We start from the raw sequence: 27,911 nt of genomic DNA on the forward strand, positions 1-27,911 counted from the left end.
CACAGAGCCCGATTCGGGGCTCGAACCCACGAGACTGTGAGATCATGACCTGAGCCGAAACCGAGAGCCGGACGCTCAACGGACCGAGCCACCCAGGCGCCCCTAAGCGTCCGACTCTTGATTTCGGCTCAGGTCATGATCTCATGGTTGTGAGATTGAGCCCCGAGTCGGGCTCTGTGCTGACAGTGTGGAGGCTGCTTGTGATTCTCTCTCCCCCTCTCTGCCTCTCCCCTGCTCCTGTGTGCGCACGTATACGCTCTCTCTCTCTCAAATAAACTTAAAAAAAAAAAAAATCAAGTTCCAGGGCCCTGAATGACTCCAATTATGAATGTCTGTGTCAGAATACAGGAACATGCATTTTCTTACAGGACTCCCAGCTGATTAGGATATGCAGACGATTCAAGGCCCGCCTGGTGAGCAAACGCTGTTACCTGGAGGGAGGGCTGGGGTTTAGCGGGTGGGGGGGAGGGTGGCAATTCACAAGAAACATTTGCTCTCTTCTTACGTCCGGAGGCTCTCTTGGGCCACCCACTTGTGGTTGCTGCTGTATTCTGACCACATGGCAGGTGGAGGTGAGTCTGGATTACCACAAGCCGTTTCGGTTCCGTGTCTGGCCAAGCAGCCCTATCATAAACGCTTCTGTTTGTTTCAAGCTGTTGAATTTCAGGGTGATCTCTTATGCAGCAATAGATAGCTAATGCACCACGCCACTGTTAGGCCAGCGGTTTTCACTTCCGGAAGGTTAGCTTGGTATTTAGGGTGGGACCCAAACCATGATAGCGATGGCGGGAGGACACGTTAAATAAATAGCAGCTGCTCCGTTCCCACGGTGCACCCTGCCAGATGCTTCATTTCCATTTTCTCACTTAACAGATACGTGGCGGGAGGAGGCGCTTTGCATCCCATTTCACAGAATGAGAAAACCAAGGCTGAAACAGGGAAAGTGGCTTTCCGAAGGTCACAAAGAAAGGAGTCAGGGGGGCGCGCGGGTGGCTCAGCCGGTTAAGCGTCAGACTCTTGATTTGGGCTCAGGTCGCGATCTCACGGTTCATGAGTTCTGTGCACCGGCCCCCCCCCCCCCCCCCCCCCCCGTGTAGGTCTCTGCACTGACATTGCAGAACCTTGCTTGGGATTCTCTCTCTCTCCCTCTCTCTGCCCCTCTCCTGTTCTCTCCCGTTCTCTCCAACTAAATAAACTTAAAAAAAAAAAAAAAGTCAGTATGTAAATTCCGGCTGGTAGGATGCCTGAGCCCCTTCCCTTCGTCACAATGCCGAAAGGGCTTCACACTCATCTTGCTCCTTGGCTCCCCCTCCCGGCCCATCTTTAATGTTTATTTATTTTTGAGACAGAGAGAGACAGAGCATGAACGGGGGAGGGTCAGAGAGAGGGAGACACAGACTCTGAAACAGGCTCCAGGCTCTGAGCGGTCAGCACAGAGCCCGACGCGGGGCTCGAACTCACGGACCGCGAGATCGTGATCTGAGCCGAAGTCGGCCGCGCAACCGACTGAGCCACCCGGGCGCCCCTCCCGGCCCATCTTTAAGACTTACTTGGCGCAAGCTGGCCCCTCTGCGAAGGGTCCTGACACCACCCTCTACACAGCTCCCCGCAGCCCCTCAGAACACAGCACACGGTGTAACAGGCACGAACACACCTCTGACGTGTCCCTCTCGTCCCCATCTGACTTCATGGCATCGAAGCAGGTGCCACGCCCCGGAGCCACCATGGCAGCCTTGACCGGTCCTTTCCCTCGCCGCCTCTCCCTGTGACGGGAGCCCATCACCAAGCCGGAGTCTCCCCCCTCCCCGAGACGCTTGCCGTCCCGCTGCAGCCCCGACCACCACCTTCCCTCACCACCACGTCTGCTGCTCAGACTCGCCACCCGGCCTCCTGCCAGCTCCGCAGAGTCGCCGGAGGGCCTTTGGAACACTCGCCACCAGCTCCCGCGGCAGGGTGCGCTCCTCCGTGCCGCCCGCCGCCTGGAATCCAGATCTTGGCCCCAGCGGCCGTCCGTGTGGCCTTCCCTGGCCACCCGCCTGCCACAACACCGTGGTCGCTCCCTAGGACCCGGCCCCCTGCTTCATTTTCTTCAGGTCACTCTGTGGACACAAGGTCTAAGTGCCCGGTAGCCATCTCTGCTTCCTCTTCCCTTCCTGGCAGACAGAATCCCCGTTCTGATCCGGTGGCAACAAGCTCAAGGGATCCCCTGGTCCTGGTGACAAACCCTGAGGGTCCAGGAAAACTGGGGACATTTTCCTTCCAACCGCCAGGGCTCAGCTGAGGAAGAGCTTGGGCTACACCTCTGCCAGTGACACAGGAGGGGCATTCTGTCTGGGGGCTGCTATGAGCTTTCCTGGCTCTTCAAACGGGACACAAGGTGGGGGTGCCTGGGGGGGCTCAGTTAAACGTCTGACTTCGGCTCGGGTCATGATCTCGCGGTTCGTGAGTTCGAGCCCCGCGTCGGGCTCTGTGCTGACAGCTCAGAGCCTGGAGCCTGTTTCAGATTCTGTGTCTCCCTCTCCCTCTGCGCTGCCCCACTTGCGCGAGTGTGCACACACTCTCTCAAAATCAATAAACATTGAAGAAAAAAATTTTTAAAAAAAGGGACACAAGGGCGGGCCGTGCTCTCTTCCCCACCCCCTCCGAAGGCCTGCCACGCCGAGGCTGGCTGCCGCTGGCGGTCCTGGATCTCCCGGCTGAGCCACCCCACCACTGTATGCCCCGACTGCTGAACCCTATGGTGAACTTCCTGCTCCTGTGGCCGCGAGCATAGCCACGGCCAGGGTCTGCAATTGCCTTTTCATTTGTTTATCACCGCTGCCTTCCCACTCCTAGAACGCAAGCTCCACAGGGAGAGGGACCTTGTTGCTTGCATCACGGTGGCCCCGTTGCACGGACCGGGCGCTGTCTGGCTCATTAGGTGCCTAACAGGTGCTGGCTGAACGCGTGTATGGGGCCCCCAGCTCCTCCTGGGCAGGAACTCCGCTTACGCATCTCCGTGGCTCCAGTGAGAAGCCGGGGCTCAAAACTCTGTTGGATCAGCAGGCCAGGGAAGCCAGAAGACAGCCGCTCAAGAACCCAATTTAATAAGACTTACGAGTCGACACGTACAAAAAAAACCTAACCATGTACAAGTCCTTGCCAGACTAGGGACTGAATCTGGAAAGCAGAGAGACTCCCCTGGGGAGGGGCCCCAACAGGCCGGAGATCTGAAGGTATCTTCCCACTGATTCTCTACATCTCGGCCTTATCTAACAAATGTAACCAAACCCCAAAACTGAGGCTAAGATTTAAGAGCTACCCAGGTCTGCCTCGTTCCCTCCCCACGCCTCCCTGCTCCGGGACAGAGCAGAACCGAAAGAAGGGGAGACACTACCAACCTAAAGAGCGTGGAGCCTCTGGCACCGGCCGACAGGGACGTCGCCGCAGTCTGGGGCGACTGGGTGCTTCTCCTGCCTATTTATGGCCAAACGCCCACCGTGTTTCCAAGCCGGGCTGGCCACTGCGGGACGGTGAGGGTGGGGAGGAGGCAGAGGGGGGCCCCAGACACCCCGGAGAGGCCGAGGGGAAGGGCCGCGGGGCTGCCTCGCCGCCTCACCCCAGCTCTCCACCCAGGCGTCACCACTGCAGGGGCCCGATGTCGGCCCCCATCTCCTCCTCCTCGTCCTCCTTCAGCTGGAAAGGCTTCACAGGCCACTTCACCCGGACGACGGGCTCCACGTGGTCCTGAAGCCGGTGTCGCTTCATGTGGGCGTTTCGACTCTTGATTTTGTCGAACACCCTGAGGAGCCACCAGAGGGCGTGGGTCAGAGCAGGCGGCAGGGGGGTCACCCGAGGGCAGGGGGTGCGGGCACGGGCACAGGGCACATCCGGGGGAAGGGAAGGGCTGGTACCTCTCACACTCCCTGCAGGGGAAAACGCCCCGGCCCTCCGCACTCCCCGGCGGCTCGGGGGTCCGCTTGGGGCCGGCGTTTGGGCTAGAGTTGAGAATGGACTCCCTCCTGTAACTCTTGGTCTTTATCTTGAACTCGGGAGTGGGGCGGTGGCTGGGTCTCTCCCGAGGGCTGCAAGTGACCTGCGAGAACAGAGACACGGCCGCTGTAAGGGTGCCGGCCCTCCAACCTTCTAAGGGAGGCGCTTTCCTCCGCAGCCCTTCCCTGTTCCTTAAGCTGGATGGGCCGGGGCCTCCGGATCAGGGCTGACCTCCAGCCCCCACCTTCCCCCAGACCTTCTACCTTTGCTTCTGTCCTGTCTGCCTCCTCTGGCTCTCTCTTGACCCTCTTCTCCAGGCCTGGGGCTCGGCCACAGTCAAACTTGATCATTTTTTTCCAGATGTAATAGTACTCAACACACTGGGCCACAGTCTTTGTCTGAATCTAGTGAAAGAAAACAGAAGCCGGCTACGGGAGACACCTCACAAGCGAGCGAGGGGCGTCCCGTGTCGCCGCAAAGCCCCAAGTCCCCTCCCCCCGGGGCCAGTCACTGTCTGAAAGCCCTCCTGAAATGCCTCTGCTTCAGCCTGGGGCCCCCTTCGCTGCAAGGGGCGGAGAATCACAAAGCCCTTGCGGCTGACGGGGGGGGGGGGTTCGGAGCGAAGCCCCCATAGCCAACACCGGCTAAGCTCTGCGCCCTGAGTGGCAAATCCATCCCGGGGATGCTTCCCTGCGGGAAGGCGCCCTAGAAGGCGTGCCACGAGCATGCTCACTGTGGCATCTCGCCCGGTAGCCGCCTGCTTCCCCACCGGGACCAATGCGAGCAGAAGGCCCTCAGGGGGTGCCTCCCGGCCTTTGTGACCCGTCGCAGGGCCCCCGAGGGACAGGGAAGAGTGGCCCACGAGAGGAGGAAGAGGTTCTGAGGGCACGGTTTGATCCTGGGCAATCAGACCCCACTTTGCTCCTCCCTCCACTGAGAAGTGATGCCGTGAACGGTACCTTCTGTAAAAACAAAACACAAGGGAAAAGTTTAACGGCTCTGGAAAGAAAATGGCTCAGGTAAATCAAATGGGCCATTTAATATCTGGAGCTCACTTCAGAAGATATCTCCTCCTCCGTGTGAATTGTTCTCAGCTTTGTGTGTCTTCACAAACTAAGAGTCAAAATAGTACCTCTCTGCCCGTCTAGGAACTATCACTAAGTTAAAAAACAAAAACAAAAACAAAACACATTGAGCTTCTGCCTCCAAACAAGACAGAGCAACAGGGGCTAGAGCTCTCTCCCATCCAGAACAGTGAAAAGACAACAGGTAGAATATATGAAAGGACGGTCGGTAAGACATCAGGCGCCAATCAAAGAAGTCTTGCTGAGAGGAAGAAAATAAACTACCACCTTGGGGGAGTTTCCAGGCCACAGCTGGGGGAGGGGGGCGACCCAGGCAGAGCCCGGCAGACTCCCTGAGTTGGAAGGGAGCCGAGTGCCTGGGACCAAGGTGGCAAGAGCCCACAGGACAAAGTACAGCAGAGGAGACGGCGGCACGGAGGAAAACGCCAGAGATCTGGACGGCGTTGCCCTCGAGGATTCAGCGAAGTGCGTGTGAAGAGACCACACGAAGCTCGGTAAAGGCGCATCCAAAACGATCAGAGGGAAAGGTGCCCGTGGCTCTCATGGGGACAGGAATGGTGTGTGTCCCCACCAGCTGGGGTGGAAAACCTCCTAATTCACAGGCCACTGGGAGAGTAAGGAGGAGGGTTTTGCCTCAGAAATGAGGAATAATTAATTAGCCTTAGATGAAAGCTGTTCTGGTTCCAGGTTTAAAAACCTAAAGGCAATACTCCAAAGGAACGAGCTGTGGGGCGCCTGGTGGCTCGGTTGGTTAAACTCTTGATTTGGCTCAGGTCATCATCCCAGGGTCATGGGATTGAGCCCCGTGTCGGGCTCCAACAGCCCGGGGGGGGGGGGCCTGCTTGAGATCCTCATTCTCCCTCTCTCTGCCCCTCCCCAACTCGCACACATATGCTCGCTCGCTCTCTTTCTGTCTCCAAACAAATAAAACTTCAAAAAAAGGGAAAAAGTCGTTTTCAAGTAACTGTGCCAGAACAAAGTTCAAGGATATTTATAAGAATGCAAAAATATCCAGCACCCAATAAGCCGAAATTCACAACGCCTGGAATCTAATGAAAAATTACCAGGCAAGCAAAGAGCCAGGAAAATATAAAATGCGGAGAAAAGTCAATCTGTCAAAATCAACCCAGAACACACACAGATGTTAGAATTGGCACCAAAGTGGGGCGCCTGGGTGGCTCAGTCGGTTAAGCATCCGACTTCGGCTCAAGTCATGATCTTGTGGTCCATGAGTTGGAGCCCCCCATTGGGCTCTCTGCTGGCAGCCCCGAGCCTGGACCCTGCTTCGGATTCTGTCCTCTCTCTGCCCCCACCCCGCCCCCCGCTCGCACTCTCTCTCTCTCAAAAATAAATAAGCATTCAAAAAAAATAATAATAAAAATTAAAAAAGAGACCCAAAGAGAACTTTTAAGGACAGAAAAAAAATCTAAGATGAACACTACACCGCATGGGATTAATGACAGATTCGGGGCCGCAGGAGGAAAGATGAGTGAACTTGAAGATGCAGCGACAGAAACCATCCAAACTGAACCACACAGACGGAAAACAGTCAGACAGATGAAAAAGAGCGTCAGTGGGCTGTGGGGCAAGTGCAGGAAGCCACACACACACACACACACACACACACACACACACACGTCAGTGGGGTCCTTGAAGGTAAAGGGAGGGACACGAGACATATTTGAAGAAGGAAGGCTGAATATCCCCGAATTTAATAAAAACTCCAAACCCACAGATCTAAGAAGCTCAACAAACCCCAACCACAAGGGGAAAAAAAAAAAGAAGAAGAAAACGATGCCAACGCACACCGTAATAAAACTGCTCAAAATCAGGAGTAAAGAGAAATTCATACAAACAGCCAGCTACAAAACAAACAGAAGACATGTTTTATACATAGGAGCAAAGACGAGGAAACCAGGAGATTTCGTGCTGGAAACAGTAAAAGCAAGAAGAAAATAGAGCAACATCTTTAAATTACTTCAAGACTTCAAAAAAAACTCAAACTAGAATGCCACACTTAGCAAAGATAGCTTTCGGAAATGAAGGCAAAATAGAGACTTTTTAAAAAAAGTTTATTTATTTATTTATCTGGAGAGAGAGAGAGAAAGAGAGAACGAGCACAAGTGGGGAAGGGGCAGAGAAAGACAGAGAGGGAGAGAGAGAATCCCAAGCAGGCTCCATACCACCAGTGCATAGCCTGATGTGGGGCTCGATCTCATGAACCGTGAGACCATGACCTGAGCCAAAGTCCAACGATTAACCCACTGAGCCACCCAGGTGCCCCCTGAATAAAGACTTTTTTAGATACACAAAAGCTGGAAAAATCCATTACTAGCAACCCTACACCACAAGAAATGTGAAAGGATTTACATTGATCTAGTTCTTTCTGGAAAATGATACCTGATGGAAACATGGATCTACACAAAGGGATGCACAGCCGTGAAACGAGGAACTATGTGGGTAAAAATATAAGACTTTGTATTATTGAAATCTCTCTAAAAATAACGGGCTGTTTGAACAAAAATAATAACAAGGCATTTGGGGGTTTATAACATATAGAAAATAAGATGCATAACGATAATACTGTAAGGGCCAGGAGGAGGGACAGAGGTACACTAATTCTCCACACAAAGTGTTATCCAATTACTTGAAGGTTCGACTGTGGTGAGTTAAAGATGCGTAGTTAAAAACCCATGGGGCGCCTGGGTGGCTCAGTCGGTTAAGCGGCTGACTTCGGCTCAGGTCACGATCTCGCGGTCCGTGAGTTCGAGACCCGCGTCGGGCTCTGGGCTGATGGCTCAGAGCCTGGAGCCTGCTTCCGATTCTGTGTCTCCCTCTCTCTCTCTGCCCCTCCCCCGTTCATGCTCTGTCTCTCTCTGACCCAAAAATAAATAAACGTTAAAAAAAAAAAACCCTAAAGCCACCACCAATGTAATAACGAGTTATAGCCAATAAGCCAACAAAGGAGATAAAACAGAATCCTAAAATTTACTACTCCCATAATCTAAAAGAAGGCAGAAAAAGCAGAAAGGGGAAACAGAGGTCAGGTGAGACATTCAGGAAACAAACAGCAAGATAATGGACTTGAAGCTAACCGTCTCAACAATCACGTTCAATGTGAATGGTCTAAACACCCTAACTAAAATACCGAATGTTAAAAAAAAAAAAAAAAGCATACAATGGAATATTACTCAACCAGAAAGAAGAATGAAGTCTTGCCATTCGCAACATGGGTGGAGCTAGAGAGTATAATGCTAAGGGAAATAAGTCGGAGAAAGACGAATACCACGTGATGTCACTCACATGTGGAATTTATTTTTTTTTAATTTTTTTTAACGTTTATTTATTTTTGAGACAGGGAGAGACAGAGCATGAACGGGGGAGGGTCAGAGAAAGAGGGAGACACAGAATCTGAAACAGGCTCCAGGCCCTGAGCCGTCAGCACAGAGCCCAACGCGGGGCTCAAACTCACGGACTGCGAGATCGTGACCTGAGCCGAAGTCGGACGCTCAACCGACTGAGCCACCCAGGCGCCCCTCTCACATGTGGAATTTAAAAACAGTTGAAAAACAAACAAAAAAAGAGCAAAAGAGACAAGTAAAAAAACAGATTCTTTTTTTAAATGTGTATTTATTTATTTTGGGAGGGGGGGGAGGGGCAGAGAGAAAAGAGAGAGAGAATCCCGAGCAGGCTCCGCACCGTCAGTGCAGAGCCCAAGACGGGGCTCGGACTCAAACTGTGAGATCATGACCCGAGCTGAAACCAGGAGGTGGACGCCTAACCGACTGAGCCAACCAGGCGCCCCAAGGGAACAGATTCTTAACTACAGAGGACAAACTGGTGATTACCAGGGGGGAATATGGGGGCAGGGGGAGGGATGAAACAGGTGAAAGGGATTAAGAGTATACTTATCTTTTTTTATTTTAATTTTTAAATTTGTTTTAGTGTTTATTTATTTTTGAGAGAGAGAGAGAGAGAGCGAGCAGGGGAGGCACAGAGAGAGAAGGAGACACAGAATCCGAAACAGGCTCCAGGCTCTGAGCTGTCCGCACAGAGCCTAACGTGGGGCTCGAACCCACGAACCACGAGATCGTGACCTGAGCCAGAGTCGGATGTCAGATCCAATATGCCACCCAGGCGACCCAAGAGTACGCTTATCTTGATGAGCGCTGAGCAAAGTATGGAATTGCTGAATCATTATATTGTACACCCGAAACTAATGTAACACTTCGTTAATTATACTTCAGTTAAAACAAATGTAAAAAAAGCAACATCCAATGCATGCTACTTATAAGGACACACTATAAATGTGAAAACACAAATATGTTAAAAGTAAGAGGTTGAAAGAAGATATACTACGCAAACACCCATCACCTTCTGAGAAAGCTGGAATGGTTGACTATACTGGTATCAGAAAAACAGATTTCGGAGCAAAAAAATAGTAGCAGGGATAAAGGAAATCATTTCATGGTGATAAAAAGGTCCATTTAATGAAGGAAACATAGGAATCCTCGGTGTTTATGCAGCTAAATCAGAGCTTCAAAATACATGAAGCAAAACCTGAGAGAACTACAGGGAAAAACAGATCCACAGTTACAGGCAAGTATCTTACTATCCCATTCTCAATAACTGCTAGAGCACATAGACAATAAAGGTACGGAAAACCCAAACCATACGATCAACCGTCTTGAACCGGTATTTATTTATGTATAATTTTTGTTAATGCTTATTTTTGAGAGCAAGAGACAGAATGTGAGCGGGGGAGGGGCAGAGACAGAAGGAGACACAGGATCGGAAGCAGGTTCCAGGCTCTGAGCGGTCAGCACAGAGCCCGACCTGGGACTCGAACCCACGGCCCGTGAGGTCATGGCCTGGGCTGAAGTCAGACACGCTTAACCGACTGAGCCACCCAGGCGCCCCTGTGTGCTTTTTTTTTTTGTTTTTGTTTTTTTTTTTTTTTTGAGAGAGAGATAGAGAACAAGAACGATAGCAAGCAGGGGAGGGGCAGAGAAAGGAGGAGACAGAATCTGAAGCAGGCTCCACATTGTCAGCACAGAGACCAACACGGGGCTCAAAGTCACAAACCATGAGATCATCCCCTGAGCCGAAGTCGGGATGCTTAACCGACTGAGCCACCCAGACGCCCCACGAGCGTGGCTTTTTAAATTAGAAACTGTTTATGATACAAGCACAGTGTCACCCCCGAGGGGCCCTTCAGCTCTAGCCCGGCTCAGCTACACGAGGCGGGGCCTTGTCTACACCGGCGTGCCCACATTCACCTTACCGTCTTGTGGATCAAGTAAAAGTCCTTCTTGTGCGTGCAGAACGCCTTCTTGAACAGCCTCTTCTCCATGGGGGTCCAGATGTCTGAACCTATTCGAGAAATAGCCAAGACGGGGAAGGACATGGCTGAAGGGCAGACCCCCCTCCTTTTTACAGCCGCCATTACCAAGCACAATTATGCGTCGAGCCTTCTGCTAAGCCCCTTCCTTGCTTAATCTCATACAACTCTCACAAAAGCCTTAGCAGGTAGGGACCATTACGATCTCCTCCTTACAGATGCAGCAACTGAGGCTTCCGTTGGTTGGGAGACTCGCCGAGGCCAGGGCCCCGGCCTGCCTGACTCCAGGGCTGGCGTGCTCACCGCTGCGCCCCAGCCTGCCTCCACCTCTCCCTGGTGGCCGAGCAGAGCGTGGGAGGGGACCCTGGGAAAGGGGGAGGGTGGGGTGCAACCAGCAGAAAACCGGCCCACGGAGTCACTCCCCGAGAGGACAGGCCCTTCTGGAAAGGCAGGTGAAGGCCCCAAGAGAACTTGCTGTTGGGAGCTGACCGTTCACAAGGTCCCGGCCAGGCAAAAACCACACCCGCCGCCTTGTTCCAGTCACCTGTATAGCGGTAGTCGGCCAGTGGGTGAGTCTGCGGCTTCTGGGGTCCTCTGAGTAAGAGGGTCTCCAGGGCAACCTGAAACGAGGAGCGTGGCAGGCGATTTTTTTCTTTCATGCATTCGAAAAACACTTAGGGGCCACCTGGGTGGCTCAGTCGGTTAAGCGTCCAACTTCGGCTGCGGTCACCATCTCGCGGTTCAGGAGTTCGAGCCCCGCGTCGGGCTCTGTGCCGACAGCTCGGGGCCTGGAGCCTGCTTCCGATTCTGTGTCTCCTTCGCTCTCTGCCCCTCCCCTTGCTCATGCTCTGTCTGTCTCTCTCTCAAAAATAAACAAACGGTAAAAAATTAAAAAAAGCAAACACTTCGTGCCCTCCCTCAGACCTTCTCCGGCCCTACTGCTCGGAGCGTGAGTGCTCCCCGGACTGGCCACCACCCGTGAACCATTTGCGGATGCGGGGACCGCATCGCTAAGCATACTGGTGAGTGCGGCTGACAGATTTCTTGTGGCAAGATTTTCCTGATGTGGGAAACGGTGTGGGGATTTATTCTGGCGTGAGCGCCTTCCTTCATCGAGGACCCGCATTTGGAATCGCACTGCCCTCGACCACTACCCCCCTTCATGTTCTTCATAGCGCTAACCACCAACAATTTTTTAAAAACTTATTTCCTATTTTGGGGGCGCCTGGGTGGCTCAGTCGGTTGAGTGTCCGACTCGCGCTCAGGTCCTAAATCTCAGTTCGTGAGTGCAAGCCCCGCGTCGGGCTCTCTGCTGTCAGCACGGAGCCTGCTTCGGATCCCCTGTCTCCCTCTCTCTCTGCCCCTTCCCTGCTCACGTTCTCTCATAGGTAAATAAAACATTTAAAAAAATTAAAAATATATTTCCTGTTTCGGCTCTTCTAAAACGTAAGCCTGCAAATAGAGGGATTTTGTCCTGCTCACCAGAGTAACCCCCAACGGGTCCAGCCAGGTAATGTGGGGGACCCAGTGCAAAATAAAAACACCGGCCCCCTGTTCAAAAATTATCTTAATTCTCATTAAGAATTTCAAGATGGTGGCAGCAGCATGAAACCGAGACTGGGGCCCCCGAGCCGGCCCTGGACCCCGTGCCACGACATTACCAAGCGCTTGAGACAACTCTTATCAATATGTGTTGACTCTGCCGAGCACCTCCTACGCGCCAGCCGCTGCCTCTGAGCTTGAGAAAAAGCCATGACTGTGGCACCAGACTCTTGGGGACCTAGCTCGAGTGATGACACTTTTCCTCTCATTACTCAGAGTTGGTTTCTTTTCTAAATGTCAAGAATGTGAGGAGGGTCCTTGGAGTAGGCAGAGGCATGGCTGTTGCATCAGGGGTTTTCACATGTGGGTTTTTAATCGAGGAGATAGAGCTCGGTAAATAAACCCAATCAGGGGCGCTTGGCTAGCTCAGTCGGTTGAGCAGCCGACTTCGGCTCAGGTCGTGATGTCGCGGTCTGTGGGTTCGAGCCCCGCATCGGGCTCTGTGCCGACAGCTTGGAGCCTGGAGCCTGCTTCGGATTCTGCATTTCCCTGTCTGCCCCTCCCCTGTTTGCACTCGGTCTCTCAAAAAATAAAATAAGAAATGTCAAAATAAATACAGAAACCCCATCAGTGCAGGACCCAAGATGGGCGCCCTGGGCTGTGGCTCCCCAGTGGCCCTGAGCCGTCTCCAAGGGACACCGGCACTGCTGTTGCTCCCGAGAGACAACTGGTTCACTGAGCCCGTGTCTACGGCTCACAAGCACCACACCGATCCCAAAGCCACGGGAGAAGGACGCTTGGCCTTCCTTCGCTCTCCACGGGCCGCACGCCTCGGAGCAGACAGCACGATGCGCGCACCTGCAGCCTCCGGCCCCGGGAGAGCAGGGAGCTCCCCCAGACTCCCCCTCGCCCTGCCCCTGCCTCCACCTCACCTGAACGCTGCCCTGGGCTTCGTGCAGGCAGTGCAGGGCGAGCTCCAGATTGGTGCCCCCTCCCGGCATCACGCTGGAGCAGGCCACGTTGCAGAGCTCGGTCACTGTTTCCAGCCAGCAGTCCCAGCGGAGGGTGAGAGACAAGAGACACGCGGAGTCAGCAAGTGCCAGGGCGGAGACTTCCCTGATGGCACAGAGAGGGGCTCCTTGAAAGCGGGATGAGGGAAGGGAGGCACGAGCACTCGCTCTGAACGGCCTGGCCCGAATCGTGTGAGAAGGGAGGTGGGTGCAGGAGACGACAGCTCAGGAGAAGCAAGAGTGCACCAAGCATGATCCCGTGCTTCTTGGCCAAGGTGAGAACTGGGGGGTGAGAAATCCTCAGACGGCGGGGGGGTGGGGGGGGGGAAGGGCCCTTGGGAATTCGGCCGCAGAGTCTCAGCCACCTCTGTCCTGCGTTTCCGGGTTGGTCATCACATCTCCCCACGGCTTCCAGACCAGAGAAGCTACGTGCTCATCCACTCCGGCCAGCGACCTCTCCTGGAGCTCCGGGATCTCAGCCTGAAACCGGCTTCCTATGTTGATGTGTCTGAAATGAGGCCACGCACACAGACGCGCGAGGCGTACACGCGTGAGCAAGACGGGAAACGCAACAGAGACGCGCGGCGCGCCCTGCTCTCGGGCCACAGCCCCGCCCTGGGGAAACCCTCTGCCATCTGTCGCGTGTGTTGAGTGTCCCGACATCCCCGACAGACACGTGCGGGCATCCCAGAAACCTCTCCAGGGACACTTCCTTCCTTTCTCTGACTTGTCTTATTGCCACATCTCTGGCTTCCGGTGTCTCTTCGGGTCTAGGATAGGGGAGGTATATGCTGATACCTGGCATGCGTCTACATCCATGGCCATATTGATCTAGCCATGTGCCACGGACACTCAAGGGTCTTGCGCTGGACCATCACCAATTCCACCCAGAACCCCAGGGTCCTGGACATTCTGTCCCCCTGACCCGGCTATGGTACATCTGGACAGAAGGAATATTGGGGGGAGCTTCCCACATCCACCCACAGAAACGCACCCCTTCTCTTTTAGGGAGACTCTGGAGCTAGACACGATCCCCTATGATGCTTTTCCTTGGGAAAAACAGACACTGGCTCACAAGGAGGGTAAAAGTACCCCCACTTTGGAAGGACCCACCCTCCGGTGCCAGGTCTGTTCCAACTCACGGTTCAATGCTGATCTTGGCGTCATCCTTTACCATGCAGATGCCAAAAGAGTCATCCACTTGATCTAGAAAACACACAACAAAAAGCCTCAAGAAGATGGACCACGAGGGATTTGGGGGGGGGGTGGGAGCGCAGGCTCTTTAAGATCGCGTGATAAGGAGGCTCCTCGCGAAATTAAAAATAGAACTATCACATGATCCGGCAATCCCACTTCTGGGTATTTATCCAAAAGAGCTGAGATCAGCATCTCAAAAGGAATATCTACACTCCCACGTTTACTCAACACTACTCACGGAGTGGAGTAATGTCCACCGACAGAGGAGCGGGTAAGGAAAATGTGGTATTTACATACAACGGAATACCGTTCAACCTGTTTTTGTTTTTGTTTTTTTAAATTTTTTTTAACGTTTATTTATTTTTGAGACAGAGAGAGACACAGCATGAACGGGGGAGGGGCAGAGAGAGAGGGAGACACAGAATCGGAAGCAGGCTCCAGGCTCTGAGCCATCAGCCCAGAGCCCGATGCGGGGCTCGAACTCGCGGACCGTGAGATCGTGACCTGAGCTGAAGTCGGACGCTTAACCGACTGAGCCACCCAGGCGCCCCGGTTTTGGTTTGTTTTTAAGGAACTTTTCAGATGCAACAACACGGATGAGACTTGCGGACATTATGCCAAGTGAAACAAGTCACAGAGAAGGAAATACTGCATGATTTCGCTTCTAGAAGTACCTAAGATCGTCACTTGCACATAATCGGAGCGGCATGGTAGTTGTCAGGGGCTGGGGATGCTGGGGAAGTGGGTACTGAGAACTCAGTGAGCATTAGGTCTCAGTGAAGCCAGATGAATAAGCTCCAGGTCTCTCACGCTACTCTCCTGTTAACTGTTTTTATCACAATAAAACAGGTTTTTTTTAAAGTAGGCTTCACATCCAGCGTGGAGTCCAACATGGGACCCAAACTCATGACCCCAAGTTCAAGCCCGGAGTTGAGATCAAGAGTCAGACGCTTAGCTGACTGAGCCACCCAGGTGCCCCCACAATCAAACACAATTTTAAAAAGGATAGCACGAAGGGGCATTGGACTTCCAAAAAGCAGAGTAAGGGACTCAGCAGAACAACAAATTCACTGATAAAAATTATTTTAAAGAACACTAAGTGAGGGGCGCCTGGGTGGCTTGGTCGGTTAAGCGTCCGACTTCGGCTCAGGTCACGATCTCACGGTCCATGGGTTCGAGCCCCGCATCGGGCTCTGTGCCGACAGCTCAGAGCCTGGAGCCTGTTTCAGATTCTGTGTCTCCCTCTCTCTGTGACCCTCCCCCGTTCATGCTCTGTCTCTGTCTCAAAAATAAATAAACGTTAAAAAAAAATTAAAAAAAAAATAACAGTAAGTGAAAGTCTCTGGAAGCTGTCCTAAAGGCATACAGCATTTTACAAAATACCCACTCAAGAAAGCAACTAAATATTGGTAAGAACAGCGAGAGTCTGTGGCATCCGCCCATCACTTACCCACCCACCCCCGCCAGCTCTGTGTAACAGGAGCTCTGCCCGGAGTGCCCTACTCCAGGCAGGTGCAGCCAAGGAGACAGGTTCCCTCTGCCCACAGTTCCCATGCTTAAATAACTAAAGGAAGGTATGATAAAGATTTCTAACAAGGACAGGATACCATTAAGAGACAGAATATATAAAAAAGGACCAAATGGAAATCCTGGGGTTAAAAAAGTACAATAGGGGCACCTGGGTGGCTCAGTCGGTCGAGGGTCCGACTTGTGCTCAGGTCATGATCTCGCAGTTCACGAATTCGAGCCCCACATCCGGCTCGCTGCTGTTAGCCTGTCAGCACAGAGCCCACTTCAGATCCTCTGTCCCCTCTCTCTGCCCCTCCCCCACTCGCACTCTCTCAAAAAAATATTTAAAAAATAAAAAAATACAATAACCAAAATGAGGTCAACGGTAGATTTGCGCTGGCAGAAGAAATGATCAGCAAACTCCAAGATCAATGGAAATTATGTAATCTGAAGAACAGAGAGAAAAAAAGAATGGAGGAAAATGGAGTGAGCCTCAGAGAAATGTGGGACATCATTAAACGCAGCAAAATACTCGTAATGAGAGTACCAGAAAAAGAGGAGGAGGGGCAGAAAAACACGAATCATGGCTTTGATGCAACAGCTGAAAACTTCCCACATTTGGTAGAAAGGAAAGGAAAAGAAAGGAAAGGAAAGGAAAGGAAAGGAAAGGAAAGGAAAGGAAAGGAAAGGAAAGGAAAGGAAAAAGATCTAGAAATCCAAGAAACTACAAACTCTAAATAGAATAAACACAAAGAGATGTACATCCAGACACATCTTTGGCAAAATGTTGAAAGCCAAAGATAAAGATCTTGAAAGTACAAAGAGGAAACCAACTTATTCCGTGCAAGAACACCCCGGTCAGATTAACGGCAGACTTCTCGTCAGAAACAATGGCAGTCAGGAGGCAGTGGGGTAACATATCCAACCTGCTGAAAGTAAAAAACTATCAACCGAGAATCACATCCAGCAAGCTCCTTTTCAAAAATAAAGGTGAAAAAAAGTGATTCTCAGATAAATAAAAATTGCGAAGATTTGTCGCGAGACCTGTCTTACGAGAAACAGTAAAGGTGGAATATCACTCAGTCATAAAAAGGAACAGGATACTGACCTAAACTGCAACCGAGGGGAAGCCTGAAAATATCACGCTAAGGGAAAGGAGATGGTCACAAAAGACCACATATTATAGGATTCCACATATGTGTAATGTCCAGATTATACTAGCAGTTACCTGGGGTTGGGGGGCAGGGACAGGAGTGGCTGCTAATGAGTGTGGGGCTTCTTTCGTGGGTGATGACAATGCCTGAAAGTTGATGGTAGTAATGGATGCAGTTCTGTGAACAGAACTAAAACCACCGCTGGGAAGGCAAATTGGTGCAGCCACTCTGGAAAACGGTACGGAGGTTCCTCAAAAAATTAAAAATAGATCTACCTTACGACCCAGAAATTGCACTACTAGGCATTTATCCATGGGATACAGGGGTGCTGTTTCGAAGGGACACACGCAGTCCCATGTTTATAGCAGCACTATCCACAATAGCCAAAGTGTGGAAAGAGCCCAAACGTCCGTCGATGGATGAACGGATAAAGAAGATGTGGTCTATATATACAGTGGAGTATTACTTGGCAATCAGAAAGAATGAAATCTTGCCATTTGCAACTATGTGGATGGAAGTGGAGGGTATTACGCTATGTGAGATTAGTCAGTCAGAGAAAGACAAATATCATATGACCTCACTCGTACGAGGACTTTAAGATGCAAAACAGATGAACATAAGGGAAGGGAAGCAAAAATAATCTAAAAACAGGGAGGGGGACCAAACAGAAGAGACTCATAAATATGGAGAACAAACAGAGGGTTACTGGAGGGGGTGTGGGAGGGGGGATGGGCTAAATGGGGAAGGGGCACTAAGGAATCTACTCCTGAAATCATTGTTGCCCTATATGCTAACTAATTTCGATGTAAATTTAAAAAAATAAAATTAAATAAAAAAACCTCACTGCATTACATGCTTTAAAGGGATAAACCGTATGTAAATTATATCTCCATAACGATAATAAACACCAAAGAAAGTTCTTTAGACTGAAAGCAAATGACACCAGATAGTAATGTCAATCACAACAAAAAAACAAAGAGTGCTGATAAAGGTAATAATATGGTAATTATATAAGTATAATCACATATTTCTTCTCTTAATTGACTTAAAAAGCAATGACATAAGACAATATGTATTGTGGGCCTATAGTATAGAAAAATGCACTATATGTGACAATAATAGGACAAAGGAGTTGCATTGGAAAAAAGAAATAATACCCAGATGGTAACCTGAATCCACAGGAATAAATGAAGTTATTTGTAATGGTAAATAAGAAGGTTGATATAACTCTATAAATAATGCCTGTTTCCCTCTATTATCTTTTTTCACATAACAAAATTATATAAAGTGATAATGATGAAAACATATTTCTGGGTTTCTTTTTTCCTAATGTTTATTTTGAGAGAGCATGTGAGCATGAGTGAGGGAGGGACAGAGAAAGAGAGAGAGAGAGAGAGAGAGAGAGAGAATCCCCAGCAGGCTCCATGCCACCAGTGCAGAACCCAATGTGGGGCTTGAATTCATGAACCATGAGATCATGACCTGAGATGAAACCAAGTCGGACACTTAACCGACTGAGCCACCCAGGTGCCCCTATTTCCGGGTTTCTAATATATAGATAGATAGATATAATACATACATACAAAATATATATGTGTATATATATATATACACATATATATATATATATATGTGTGTGTGTGTGTATATGTATACACAAAACAATAATAGCAAAAGGGTTAAAAGGAACGGAACTAGATAGCAATGTTTCCATATTTTATTAATATATTAATAATTACACAACTAAACACACTCTGACAAATTAAGATGTATGTTTTAAATCCTAGAGCAACTCCTAAAAAATGACTAAGAAAAAGTGAAAAATTAATTAAAGGAATTGACAGGTTATACAAGAAAATATTCATTTAGTACAAAAGAAAGCAGATAAGGAACAGAAGCAGAAAATGACATGAGACAAATAGAAAATAAAAAGTAAAATGGTATATGCAAATCCAACCGTATCAATATAACATTAAATGAGAATGCTTAAACAAACCAAACAAAAGCTAGTTTGTCAGACTGAATTAAAAAAAATACATCATCCAACCAATGCTGTCTGTAGGAGACATGCTTTATTTTCAAAGACACAAACAGGCTGAAAGTAAAAGAACAGGAAGGAATATACCAAGCAAACAACAACCATAAAAGAGATGGAATGGCTACACTAATGTCAGGCAAATGAGACTTTAAAACAAAAAATATTACTAGAGATAATGATAACATTATCACAACGATGGTAAATGATATCATAATAAAAGTTCAAGCCATCAGGAAAATATGGCAATTATATAAACATAAATGCACCTAAAAACAGAGTCCATAAATACAGAAAGCAACAATTGACAGAATTGAAGGATAAAATAGACAATTAAAAAATAATACTTGGAGATTTCAATGCTTTCAATAATGGATAGGACAACTGGGCACAAGATAACAGGAAGTAGAATACTTAGAGTAACTAGACATTGCAGACATCTACAATGCATTCCACCCACCATCCAGAGAATATACTCTTCTTAAGTACACATGGAACATTCTCCAGGGGAGAACACATTCTAGCCCATAAAAACGCTTCAAGAAACTTAAAAGCACTGAACTAATACAAAATATGTTGTCTGATCACAACAGAATTAAATTCAAAATCAGTTTAAAACAGGCAATTTGGAAAACTCACAAATATGTGGAAATTAACCAATGCACGCCTTAATCAGTGTTATCAAAAAAAATTAATAAAAAAAAACTAGAAAACACCTTTGAGATACATGAAAATCAGAATAAAACATACTAAAACTTATGAAATGTACCTAAAACAGTGCTCTGAGAGAAGTTTATAGCTATAAATGTCTGTATTAAAAAAGAAGAAAAATCTCAAAACGTTTATGGTCAATTGGTTTTCCACAGGGTGCCATGCTAATTCAACAGGAAAAGAATAGTCTTTTCAACAAATGGTGTTAGAACAACTGATATCCAACTGCAAAAGAATGAATCTGGACTTCCACCTTATACAATATATAAAAGTGAACTTAAAATGGGTCACAAACAAATTTAAGACTTAAAATAATAAAACTCACAAGAAAACACAGAAGTAAATCTTTGTGACCTTTGGTTAGGCAAAACCTTAGCTACAACATCAAAAGCACAAGGGACAAAGAACAAATTGGACTTCATCAAAATTTAAAACTTTAGTACTGCGGGGCGCCTGGGTGGCTCAGTCGGTTGAGCGTCCGACTTCGGCTCAGGTCATGATCTCACGGTCCGTGAGTTTGAGCCCCGCGTCGGGGTCTGGGCTGATGATGGCCCAGAGCCTGGAACCTGCTTCCGATTCTGTGTCTCCCTCTCTCTCTGACCCTCCCCCATTCATGCTCTGTCTCTCTCTGTCTCAAAAATAAATAAACGTTATAAAAAAAAAATTAAAACTTTAGTACTGCAAACAAGACCACAAATAAAAAGACGGCACACAATAGGAGAGAATTTGCAAACTGTAGATCTGATAAAGGGGTTAATTCCAGAATACAGAAGAAACTTTTACGAGTCAGTCATAAAAAGATAACAACGCAATTCAAAAACTGGGCAAAGGATCTGAAAAGATTACAAATGGACAGTAAGCACATGGAAAGATGCTCCGTCTCATTGGCCATCAGGGAAATGCAGATCAAAACCACTTTACACACACACCAGGATGGTTACGTAAGAAAAAAAAGGTTGCAGGTGTTGACAAGGATGTGGAGAAACCGGAACCTTCATACAATGCTGGCGGAAATTTAAAATGGTTCTGTCATTTTGGAAAACAGTCCAGTAGCTCCTTAAATGGTCACACGTAGAGCTGACTCTCCCACAACTGCACCCCTAGGCATACACCCAAGAGAGATGAAAACACACGTCCCACAATAACCTGTACGTGAATGCTCATGAGCAACGTTATTCACAGAGGCCAAAGGACAGAACCAACCCAAGTGCCCGTCAACTGACGAATGGATAAATAAAATGGAGTGTGTCCAGACAATGGGATTATTTGGCCACAAAAAGGGATGAAGCACTGATACGTATGATAACGTGGGTGCACACGGATGCCAAGCGAATGAACTCGACACAGAATGTCACCTACTGTATGATTCCAATTACACAAAATATCCGGACCGGGCAGATCCGTGGAGAGAAAAAGTAGGTTGGCGGCTGCTCAGGGCCGGGGAGGTGGGGGCTATCGGGGGCGGGGGGTGACTGCACGGATACGGTGCTTCTGGGGGTGTTCAAAAACGCTCTAAAATTAGATCGTGTGATGGGCACACAACCCTGTGAATAAACTAAAAAATACCGTATACTCTCAATGGGTGATTCATATGGTACGTGAATTAGATCTTAGTAAGACTGTCAAAAACCACTCAAAGGGCAGGCAGAATGGTGGTCAGGCTAAACGGACTCTCTATTTTCTTTCTGGCTGCAAACTTCTCAGCACCTAGAAGGCTGCTGGTCCCAGATGGTCCCGGGACGCTTCCGGACAGCAACGGGACTCGCAGACCAGACACGGCCACAGGCCGGAGAGAATCTCTGGGCGAAATGCGACAAGAGAAGAGGGTCTGGCCCGCAGCAAGCCCGCCGCGCGCTGAGCAGAGATCACGGCGCCCAGCCTCACTCACCAAGCATGCTGCTGATGAGTCTGTCGGGCCCGGCGTGAGCAGAGGTGGAGCAGAGGGTGTTGAAATAGAGCCCAGAGCCCTCCCGGATGGGGCTGAGCATCGGGGGCGGCGTATACGGAGAGCACTGGAATAGCCCCTTCAGGAGGCGGTCCACCAGGAACACGGGAGACCGCAGGCAGCTCTGGTGCCATCCTCCCAGGCCCGGCTCTGCGGGCGACGGCGACGAGGGCGGAGGAGGCACGAACAAGGCCTTGGGCTGGGGGCGCTTCTTCCGCTTCCTGTGTTGGCTGCTCTCCTTGCTGTCTCTGTCTTCCCCGTCCTTCTCTTGTCCCTGGGGAAGAGGAGAGCTCACAATCACAGGGGCTCACGCGAGGCCACCTGCCGCACAGCTCCGTCTTCGGGAGGGCGGGAGATGGGACGAGAATACGGACCCCGGAGCCAGAGGGGAGTGTGACCCGTGACCCCGAGCCCCCAGAAAAGGGAGGCGGGCAGGGCCACCACGCCCGAGCCAGGGCCCAGATCCTAACCGAGCCCGATGCCATTTGAGCCTGGAGCCCTCAAGGAGAGGCCCCGACTCAGGGGAATTTGGAACCAGGTGAGGCCAGCTCCAGTTGATCCCATGCCTGGCTCTTACAGTGGGGGTCTGGGGGGGGGGGGCGGGGCGGAGACAGTGCAACGGCACGACAAATGACAAAATGGCAGTGGCAACGGCTCCCGGGGGATGAGCGATGGCATCCACGCACCTCGTCCCTGAGCCCGGCAGGGACTTCTCCAGCGGGTCCTCCAGGTCAGGCTGAAGAGACGGGTCACCCGGACTTGCGATGCTCTCTCCCACCTTCCCCACTCTCCTCTCCCCTCTGCCAGTCTTCTGCCCCCTCCCCGCCGGAGCTCAGCTCCAACACCCCCTGACCTCCTCAGCAGGAGTCTCTGGTGCCCCCTCAGGACGCCCTCGGCTCCCTTTGGTCCCCCCCCCCCCCCCAGCCCAGCCCACTGCGGGTCGTCACTGTCCGGGGACAGCCCTGCTCCTTCACCAGGCTGGGAGCCTGTCCCGGTCACCACAGTCTGCAGCCGGGCCGGCGCGGGCTGGCACAGAGGAGGCTCGGGGGATGTGCACGGCCGAACGACCGACCGTGCAAAGCGAGCTCTCCTCGACTCAGGTTTCTCCTGACGTTTGGTCCGGGCTTTCCCCGCGGCCCCCGCCGGCAAGGGGGGGAAGCAGCGGGAAGGAAGCGGACTGACCGGCACCCACCTTGGCGGTGCTCCCGGCGGGTCGGTTCACTGGAGCTGCGGGCAGCGACGCGGGGACCGCCAAAGGGGCCGCGGCGGGGCTGTCCGGGGACTTCTTGGCTCCCGGGGGACTCTGCCCGTCGCCCTCCGGCCTCGGCAGCTGTCTCGGTGGTTGGCAAAACCCCACGCCAGACTCCTGGATGCGGACAAGAGGTGGCTCTTTAAGACGAACGGTCGGCAGGAGTGAACGAGCGGCTCGGCCCGGCTCCTGCCCTCCCCCTGCGCCCAGACTCCACTCAGGGGTGCATCTCCATCCCGGAGTAGATGCCATCCAGGCGCCCGCCCGAAACCCCGAAGGCACGGTGCGCGCCCTTCACCTGCCGCTCCTGCTGCCCTCGAGGTGACGGCCACTGGTCGCTGTGGAAACACATGTGGCTGCTCAGCCCCTTCTCTGTATAAAACATCTGGCTGCAGTTGTTGCAGACGTAAGTGCTCCTCGGCTCTGCCCAGTCTGCAGGGCCCCCGTTTCGCTGGCTACTGTGGGGAAACATGGCAGGACGGAAGAACGCGAGGATGGGGCTCCGTCCCCATCGTTAATGTCTTTCTTTTTTTTTTTGGTTTTAAACCTGATCCACTGGTGCAACTCTCGATGAACCCTAAGAACTGCAGAGAGGACACCACACCGCAGCGCCTCACGGCCGGGTGCGTACCTCCTCGGGACTGACGCTTCCAGAACTGGGTGACCCGGGGCCAGCACACAAAGGCCACCAGAGGAATCTGAGGGGCTGAGCGCCCCCCAGGCACGGCGGAGGAGTGGCTTCTGAACTTACCATCCGTCTGCCACGTTCTCCTCCTTCATCGGATGGGGGAGCCGGTAGATATTTCCACCCTGAAGGGGAAAACACATCTGAGCCACCATAGCAGGAAGGAGGCATGGAGACGGGACAGCGGTAAGACTCTCAGAAGAAAGCACGGGTGGGGGGGGCGGTGGGGCGCCTGGCTGGCTCGGTCAGTGGCGCGTGCGGCTCCTGATCTTGGGGTTGTGGCTTCGAGCCCCACACGGGGTGTAGAGATTACTTAACGCTAAAATCTTTTCTTTTTTTTAAAGGAAAGCATAGGTGTGATTCTTTGAGACAGCGGAGGAGGCACACGTCTTGGGGGACACCAAAACGAAAGCCAGCCGTCGACACGTCAGACTTCATCAAAACTTAGAACGCCCGTGCTTCACGGGACCATCAAGACAGAGAAAAAACCACCCAGAGGATGGGAGAAGTATGACTGCGGGTCACGAACCTGACAAGAGACCCGTACTCATAATGCACGAGGAACTCTTGTACAGCCCGACGACGAAAAGGCGAACGACCCAATTTAAAAACGGATAAAGGGGCTGAAAGACCCTTGACCAAAGGGGATTTACAAATGGCCAATAAGCACGTGAAAAGGCGCGCAGCGTCGTCGGCCACAGGGAGGTGCACACCAAAGCGTGATGAGAGACCACTTCACGCCCGCCAGCCAGCACGGCCACGATTAAAAACAACAACAAACGACAGCAAAGCGTCGGTGAGGACGTGGGGACGTCGTGGGCGGGGAGGCTGAATGGCGCGGCTGCTTGGGAAAAGTCTGGCAGCTCCTCGGACGGTTAGACACAGAGTTACCGCTTGACCCAGAAATTCCAAGCGGACCGACGTATCTCCCGAGGGCAGCAAAAACCTACGTTCACCCAGAAACTTGCACACAAATGCTCACGGCAGCACTATTCACAGTGGCCAGGAAGCGGAGACAACCCGAAGGCCCCTCAGCTGCCGAACGGATAAACACAACGTGACACATCCGTTCAGTGGAGCATTATTCGGCCATAAAAAGGCATACGGATGCGCCGTAACACCCCAGAACCTTGAAACCTCGTACTGAGCGTAAGAAGTCAGACACGGAAGGCCACGTAGCGTACGAGACGTCCAGAACGGGCAAATCCAGAGAGACACAAGGTAGATTCATACCTGCCAGGGGCCGTGAGGGATGGAGACTAGGGTGACAACTCAGAGTGTGGGGGATTTGGGGGTGATGAAAGGGTTCTGGCAAAGAGTGGTAACGGACGCACGACCTGGGAGAATATACTGAAAACTACTGGAAGGTGTACTTTAAAATGGTGAATTGGGGGCGCCCGGGTGGCTCAGTCTGTTGAGCATCTGTCCCTTGATTTCGGCCCAGGTCATGACCTCACGGGTTCCTGAGTTCGAGCCCCGCGTCGGGCTCTGTGCTGATGGTGCGGAGCCTGCGTGGGATTCTCTCTCTCCCTCTCTCTCTGCCTTCTCCTGCTTTCCCGGCCTCTCCACGCCCAGACCTGGTGGGTGCCACCTGCAAGGACTGACTGTCTGCTCTGCAGGTGCTGGTCGGCGTGGGGACCGTGACTCCCAGCAGGGAAGACCCGGCATTAGGCGCAGAAATACTGACGGGGGTGGGAACTCTACCTTTACATCCTCTGAACAACTTAAGGAGGCAAATCCAGAAGGAAGTGAAAGGCAGAAAGGGAGCCAGTAGAGAAAGCCTAGGAAAGAAAGCATCTCTGACAACCCTGAAGACTGAACGGGGGTGGGGGTTGACAGGAGGACCCACAGTCTCTCCGAACCTTCATTTCCGCCTCTGCGCGACCGCGGCTGAGGGCTCCCTGAGACTAAACACAATGGCTGGCCAACCAGTAGACGCAGAAACGAGGAACCAACGAGACTCTCGTCTCAAGCGTGGTCACGCCCCGTGAGGGAGGGCCCAGGTACCTGGATTCTGTTGAAAATCGTCAGCTTGGACTTCGAGTCCTGGGGGGGGTCTGCCAGAGGCCCGGCTGACGAGAAGGAGGCCATGGCTACCTGGCTCGGGGAAGCCGCACAGCACATATCCATCTTCAGCTTCTCCTTCCGGAAGCCGGAGAAGCGCTGGGACCTGGGGTTGCCCGAGAAGAGCCTGTAGCCCCCGCCCCGGGCGCAGGCCTGGCTCTTTTCACCTTTCGCGGCCCCCAGAGCCGCACCATTCTCCGCCTGGGCCTGCTTCCCTGGGAGCGGGGCTCCGAGGGGCTCATCCCCACCTGACTGGGTCTGCCGTGGGCCCCCCGGGGAGATGATGTCCCCCAGGTCCAAGGTCCCTTTCGTGGATCTCAGCTGCTTGGCCAGAGAGGAGATGTTTGGGTTCCTGGGAGGGTCCAGTGACGACGCCGAGAGGGACGGCGGAGCGGGGGCGGTTTTCAGACCTCCCTTCGCGTCCCGCCTGGTGCCGCCTGGGGAGGCCTCTCTGGGGAACGCAGGCGTGGCTTTCCTCCTGCGGGCTGGGGACCCCTCTGGCTCCGGGTTTCCGGGGCCAGCGTGCAGAGAGTCAACAGGGGCTGCCGGCGGCGGGGGCTGCTGCGGCCAGGGCCCCGGCAGCGGCTTCAGGGCGGCCTGCTTGCCCTCGGGCCCGGGGAGCTGTGAGAAGATCCGCTGGGACTTGGCAATCATCTGGAACACCTGCATCTGCTCGTGGCTCACCAGGGACTCCTGGGACTTGAGGAAGAGCTGCCGGAAGAGCGGCGTGGCGTCCGACGGGAGGCCGCTGGGCTTTTGGGCCTCCTGGAGGCCGGGCTCCCCGGGGTTCTGCCACAGGAAGGAGTCACAGTCAAACTTGCTTTTCTTGGAACCCCAGGAGTCGTCTTCCCCGCCAGCATATCTGGGGTCGCCCGAGGCCTCCCCGGGAGCCTTCAGGAGCGTGGCAGGGTAGGGCGACGCGTCCTCCCGACCGGGGCCCACGCCAGGCGAGGGCTCCCCCACGGGGGAGGTGCTGCTGGGCCCAGGGCCAGACTCGCAGCCCTCCCGCGACGGCACGGAAGGGGGCTTGTGGACGACAAACACGTTGTTCCCTTTGCTCTTGGGGCAGCAGGGCAGGTTCCGCAGCCACTGGAAGTTGTGGCTCGACGGCTGGGAGCCGGCGGGGACCGTCTGGCCTCGGAACACAGGCAGGCGGGCCGGCCGCGGGCCGCCCTCGGGCCGGCCCTCCAGGGCGGGCGGGCGCTGGAGCAGAGGCGGCTCTGGCCCGGCCGGGTCGGTGCCCCCGTTCTCCACCGCTCTCGGGTGGATGGCCGTGAACATGGCGGCGGCAGGCTCCTTCCGTGGGGGACGAGGCTCCTCGGGAACCTCGGTGCCCGGGTTTCCGGGGGCCCCCGGCATGCTGGCGGGGGTGCAGGAGGAGGGCCCGGATGAGGGCGCGCGGGGACAGGCCGCGGTCCTCTCCTCCCCGCCGTCTGGAGGCCCCGCCGGGCCGGGAGAGGGGACCTTCCGGTGGACGATGCTGCTCACGATGCAGCGCAGGAGGTCCCGGTTGGGCAGGAGGGAGCCGGGGGACCGGGCTTCGGGGGGCCCGGGGGCTCGCGAGCCACCGGGGGCCGGCCGGCCGGCGGCCTCGCGGGCGTGAGGGGAGTCCCCGCAGGCTTCCTCCTCCGGGGGGGCCTCCTTCAGGACGCACAGGCCGTGCTGGACCTCGTAGTGGCGCCGCAGAGAGCGGTAGTCACAGTAGCTCTTGCTGCAGCCCTGCTCCATGCACACGAACGGCTTGGTCTTCTGGTGGGTGAGCATGTGCCCGGTCCTGGAGTCACACGGAGACGCGGGTCAGCGGGCGCCCTGGCTGCCCTTCACCACGGGACCCCGAGTGTGTCCCCGGGGGGGGGGGGGGGGGGTGGGGGGACAAGGGTGCACGGGAACCCGCGCTCGGCGCCCGGGAGGGAAGCCCCAGGCGGCCACCCCTCCGGGCGAAGCGACGGAAGGGGTGCTCCCCTCCCTCACCTGTGAGCAAACCCCTTCTCTGGGGAAAAAAAAAAAAAATCAATGAAAGTCAGACTGGAGTTCCCCAAAGTGAGTTCCCAAGGGACAGCGGTCCTCCAGGGCGGCTCCCGGAGGACACGGGCTCAGCTGGCAAGGAAGTTTTGAAAAAACACGATTTGCTCCTTGGAGGTTCGGAGCGGCAAATTTAAAAGCCACGCAGCACGCAGACCGCTTCTTACCCTCCCGTGTCCCTGCAAGCTATCTGCCCACAGAGTCACTTACTCACTCGGCCCCTCTGAGCATCCCTGAGGACCGAAGGTCTAGCAGGATACGCTCGAGGAGATGGTAAGCTGGGGGTGACCCTTCCCCCGGAAGTCCAGCCAGAGTCTTTGCCTGACCGTAACAGTCCTCTAGGGAGCCAGCTACCTGGAACCCACCCCCAGCGAACAAACGAACGAACAA

The 27,911-nt window shown here is 52.8% G+C and overlaps 1 protein-coding gene across 3 annotated transcripts in view; it reads right to left on the reverse strand.

Annotated features, from left to right (window-relative positions):
• Positions 1 to 3,065: 3,065 nt before the first annotated feature.
• ZNF541 (zinc finger protein 541) overlaps positions 3,066 to 27,911 on the reverse strand; it is a 43,184-nt gene continuing 18,338 nt past the window's right edge. Inside the window, exons 4-16 of one of the 3 annotated variants that reach the window (XM_019425854.2) lie at positions 25,443 to 27,273; positions 23,502 to 23,560; positions 23,049 to 23,205; positions 22,694 to 22,867; positions 21,445 to 21,775; positions 14,093 to 14,156; positions 13,316 to 13,458; positions 12,873 to 12,976; positions 10,943 to 11,018; positions 10,342 to 10,430; positions 4,236 to 4,376; positions 3,894 to 4,075; positions 3,066 to 3,781 (exon numbers count right to left, since the gene is read on the reverse strand). In XM_019425854.2, the coding sequence (XP_019281399.2) occupies positions 3,619 to 3,781; positions 3,894 to 4,075; positions 4,236 to 4,376; positions 10,342 to 10,430; positions 10,943 to 11,018; positions 12,873 to 12,976; positions 13,316 to 13,458; positions 14,093 to 14,156; positions 21,445 to 21,775; positions 22,694 to 22,867; positions 23,049 to 23,205; positions 23,502 to 23,560; positions 25,443 to 27,273 (3,514 nt within the window). In that variant the 3' untranslated portion in view covers positions 3,066 to 3,618. Of the gene's footprint in view, positions 3,782 to 3,893; positions 4,076 to 4,235; positions 4,377 to 10,341; positions 10,431 to 10,942; positions 11,019 to 12,872; positions 12,977 to 13,315; positions 13,459 to 14,092; positions 14,157 to 21,444; positions 21,776 to 22,693; positions 22,868 to 23,048; positions 23,209 to 23,501; positions 23,561 to 25,442; positions 27,274 to 27,911 lie in introns of all 3 variants that reach the window. The other 2 variants (XM_019425853.2, XM_019425855.2) reach the window with 2 other exon arrangements.

Source organism: Panthera pardus, unplaced genomic scaffold (assembly GCF_024362965.1).
Source record: "Panthera pardus isolate Hobbes unplaced genomic scaffold, ASM2436296v1 HiC_scaffold_18, whole genome shotgun sequence".
NCBI classification, from domain to species: Eukaryota; Metazoa; Chordata; class Mammalia; order Carnivora; family Felidae; genus Panthera; species Panthera pardus.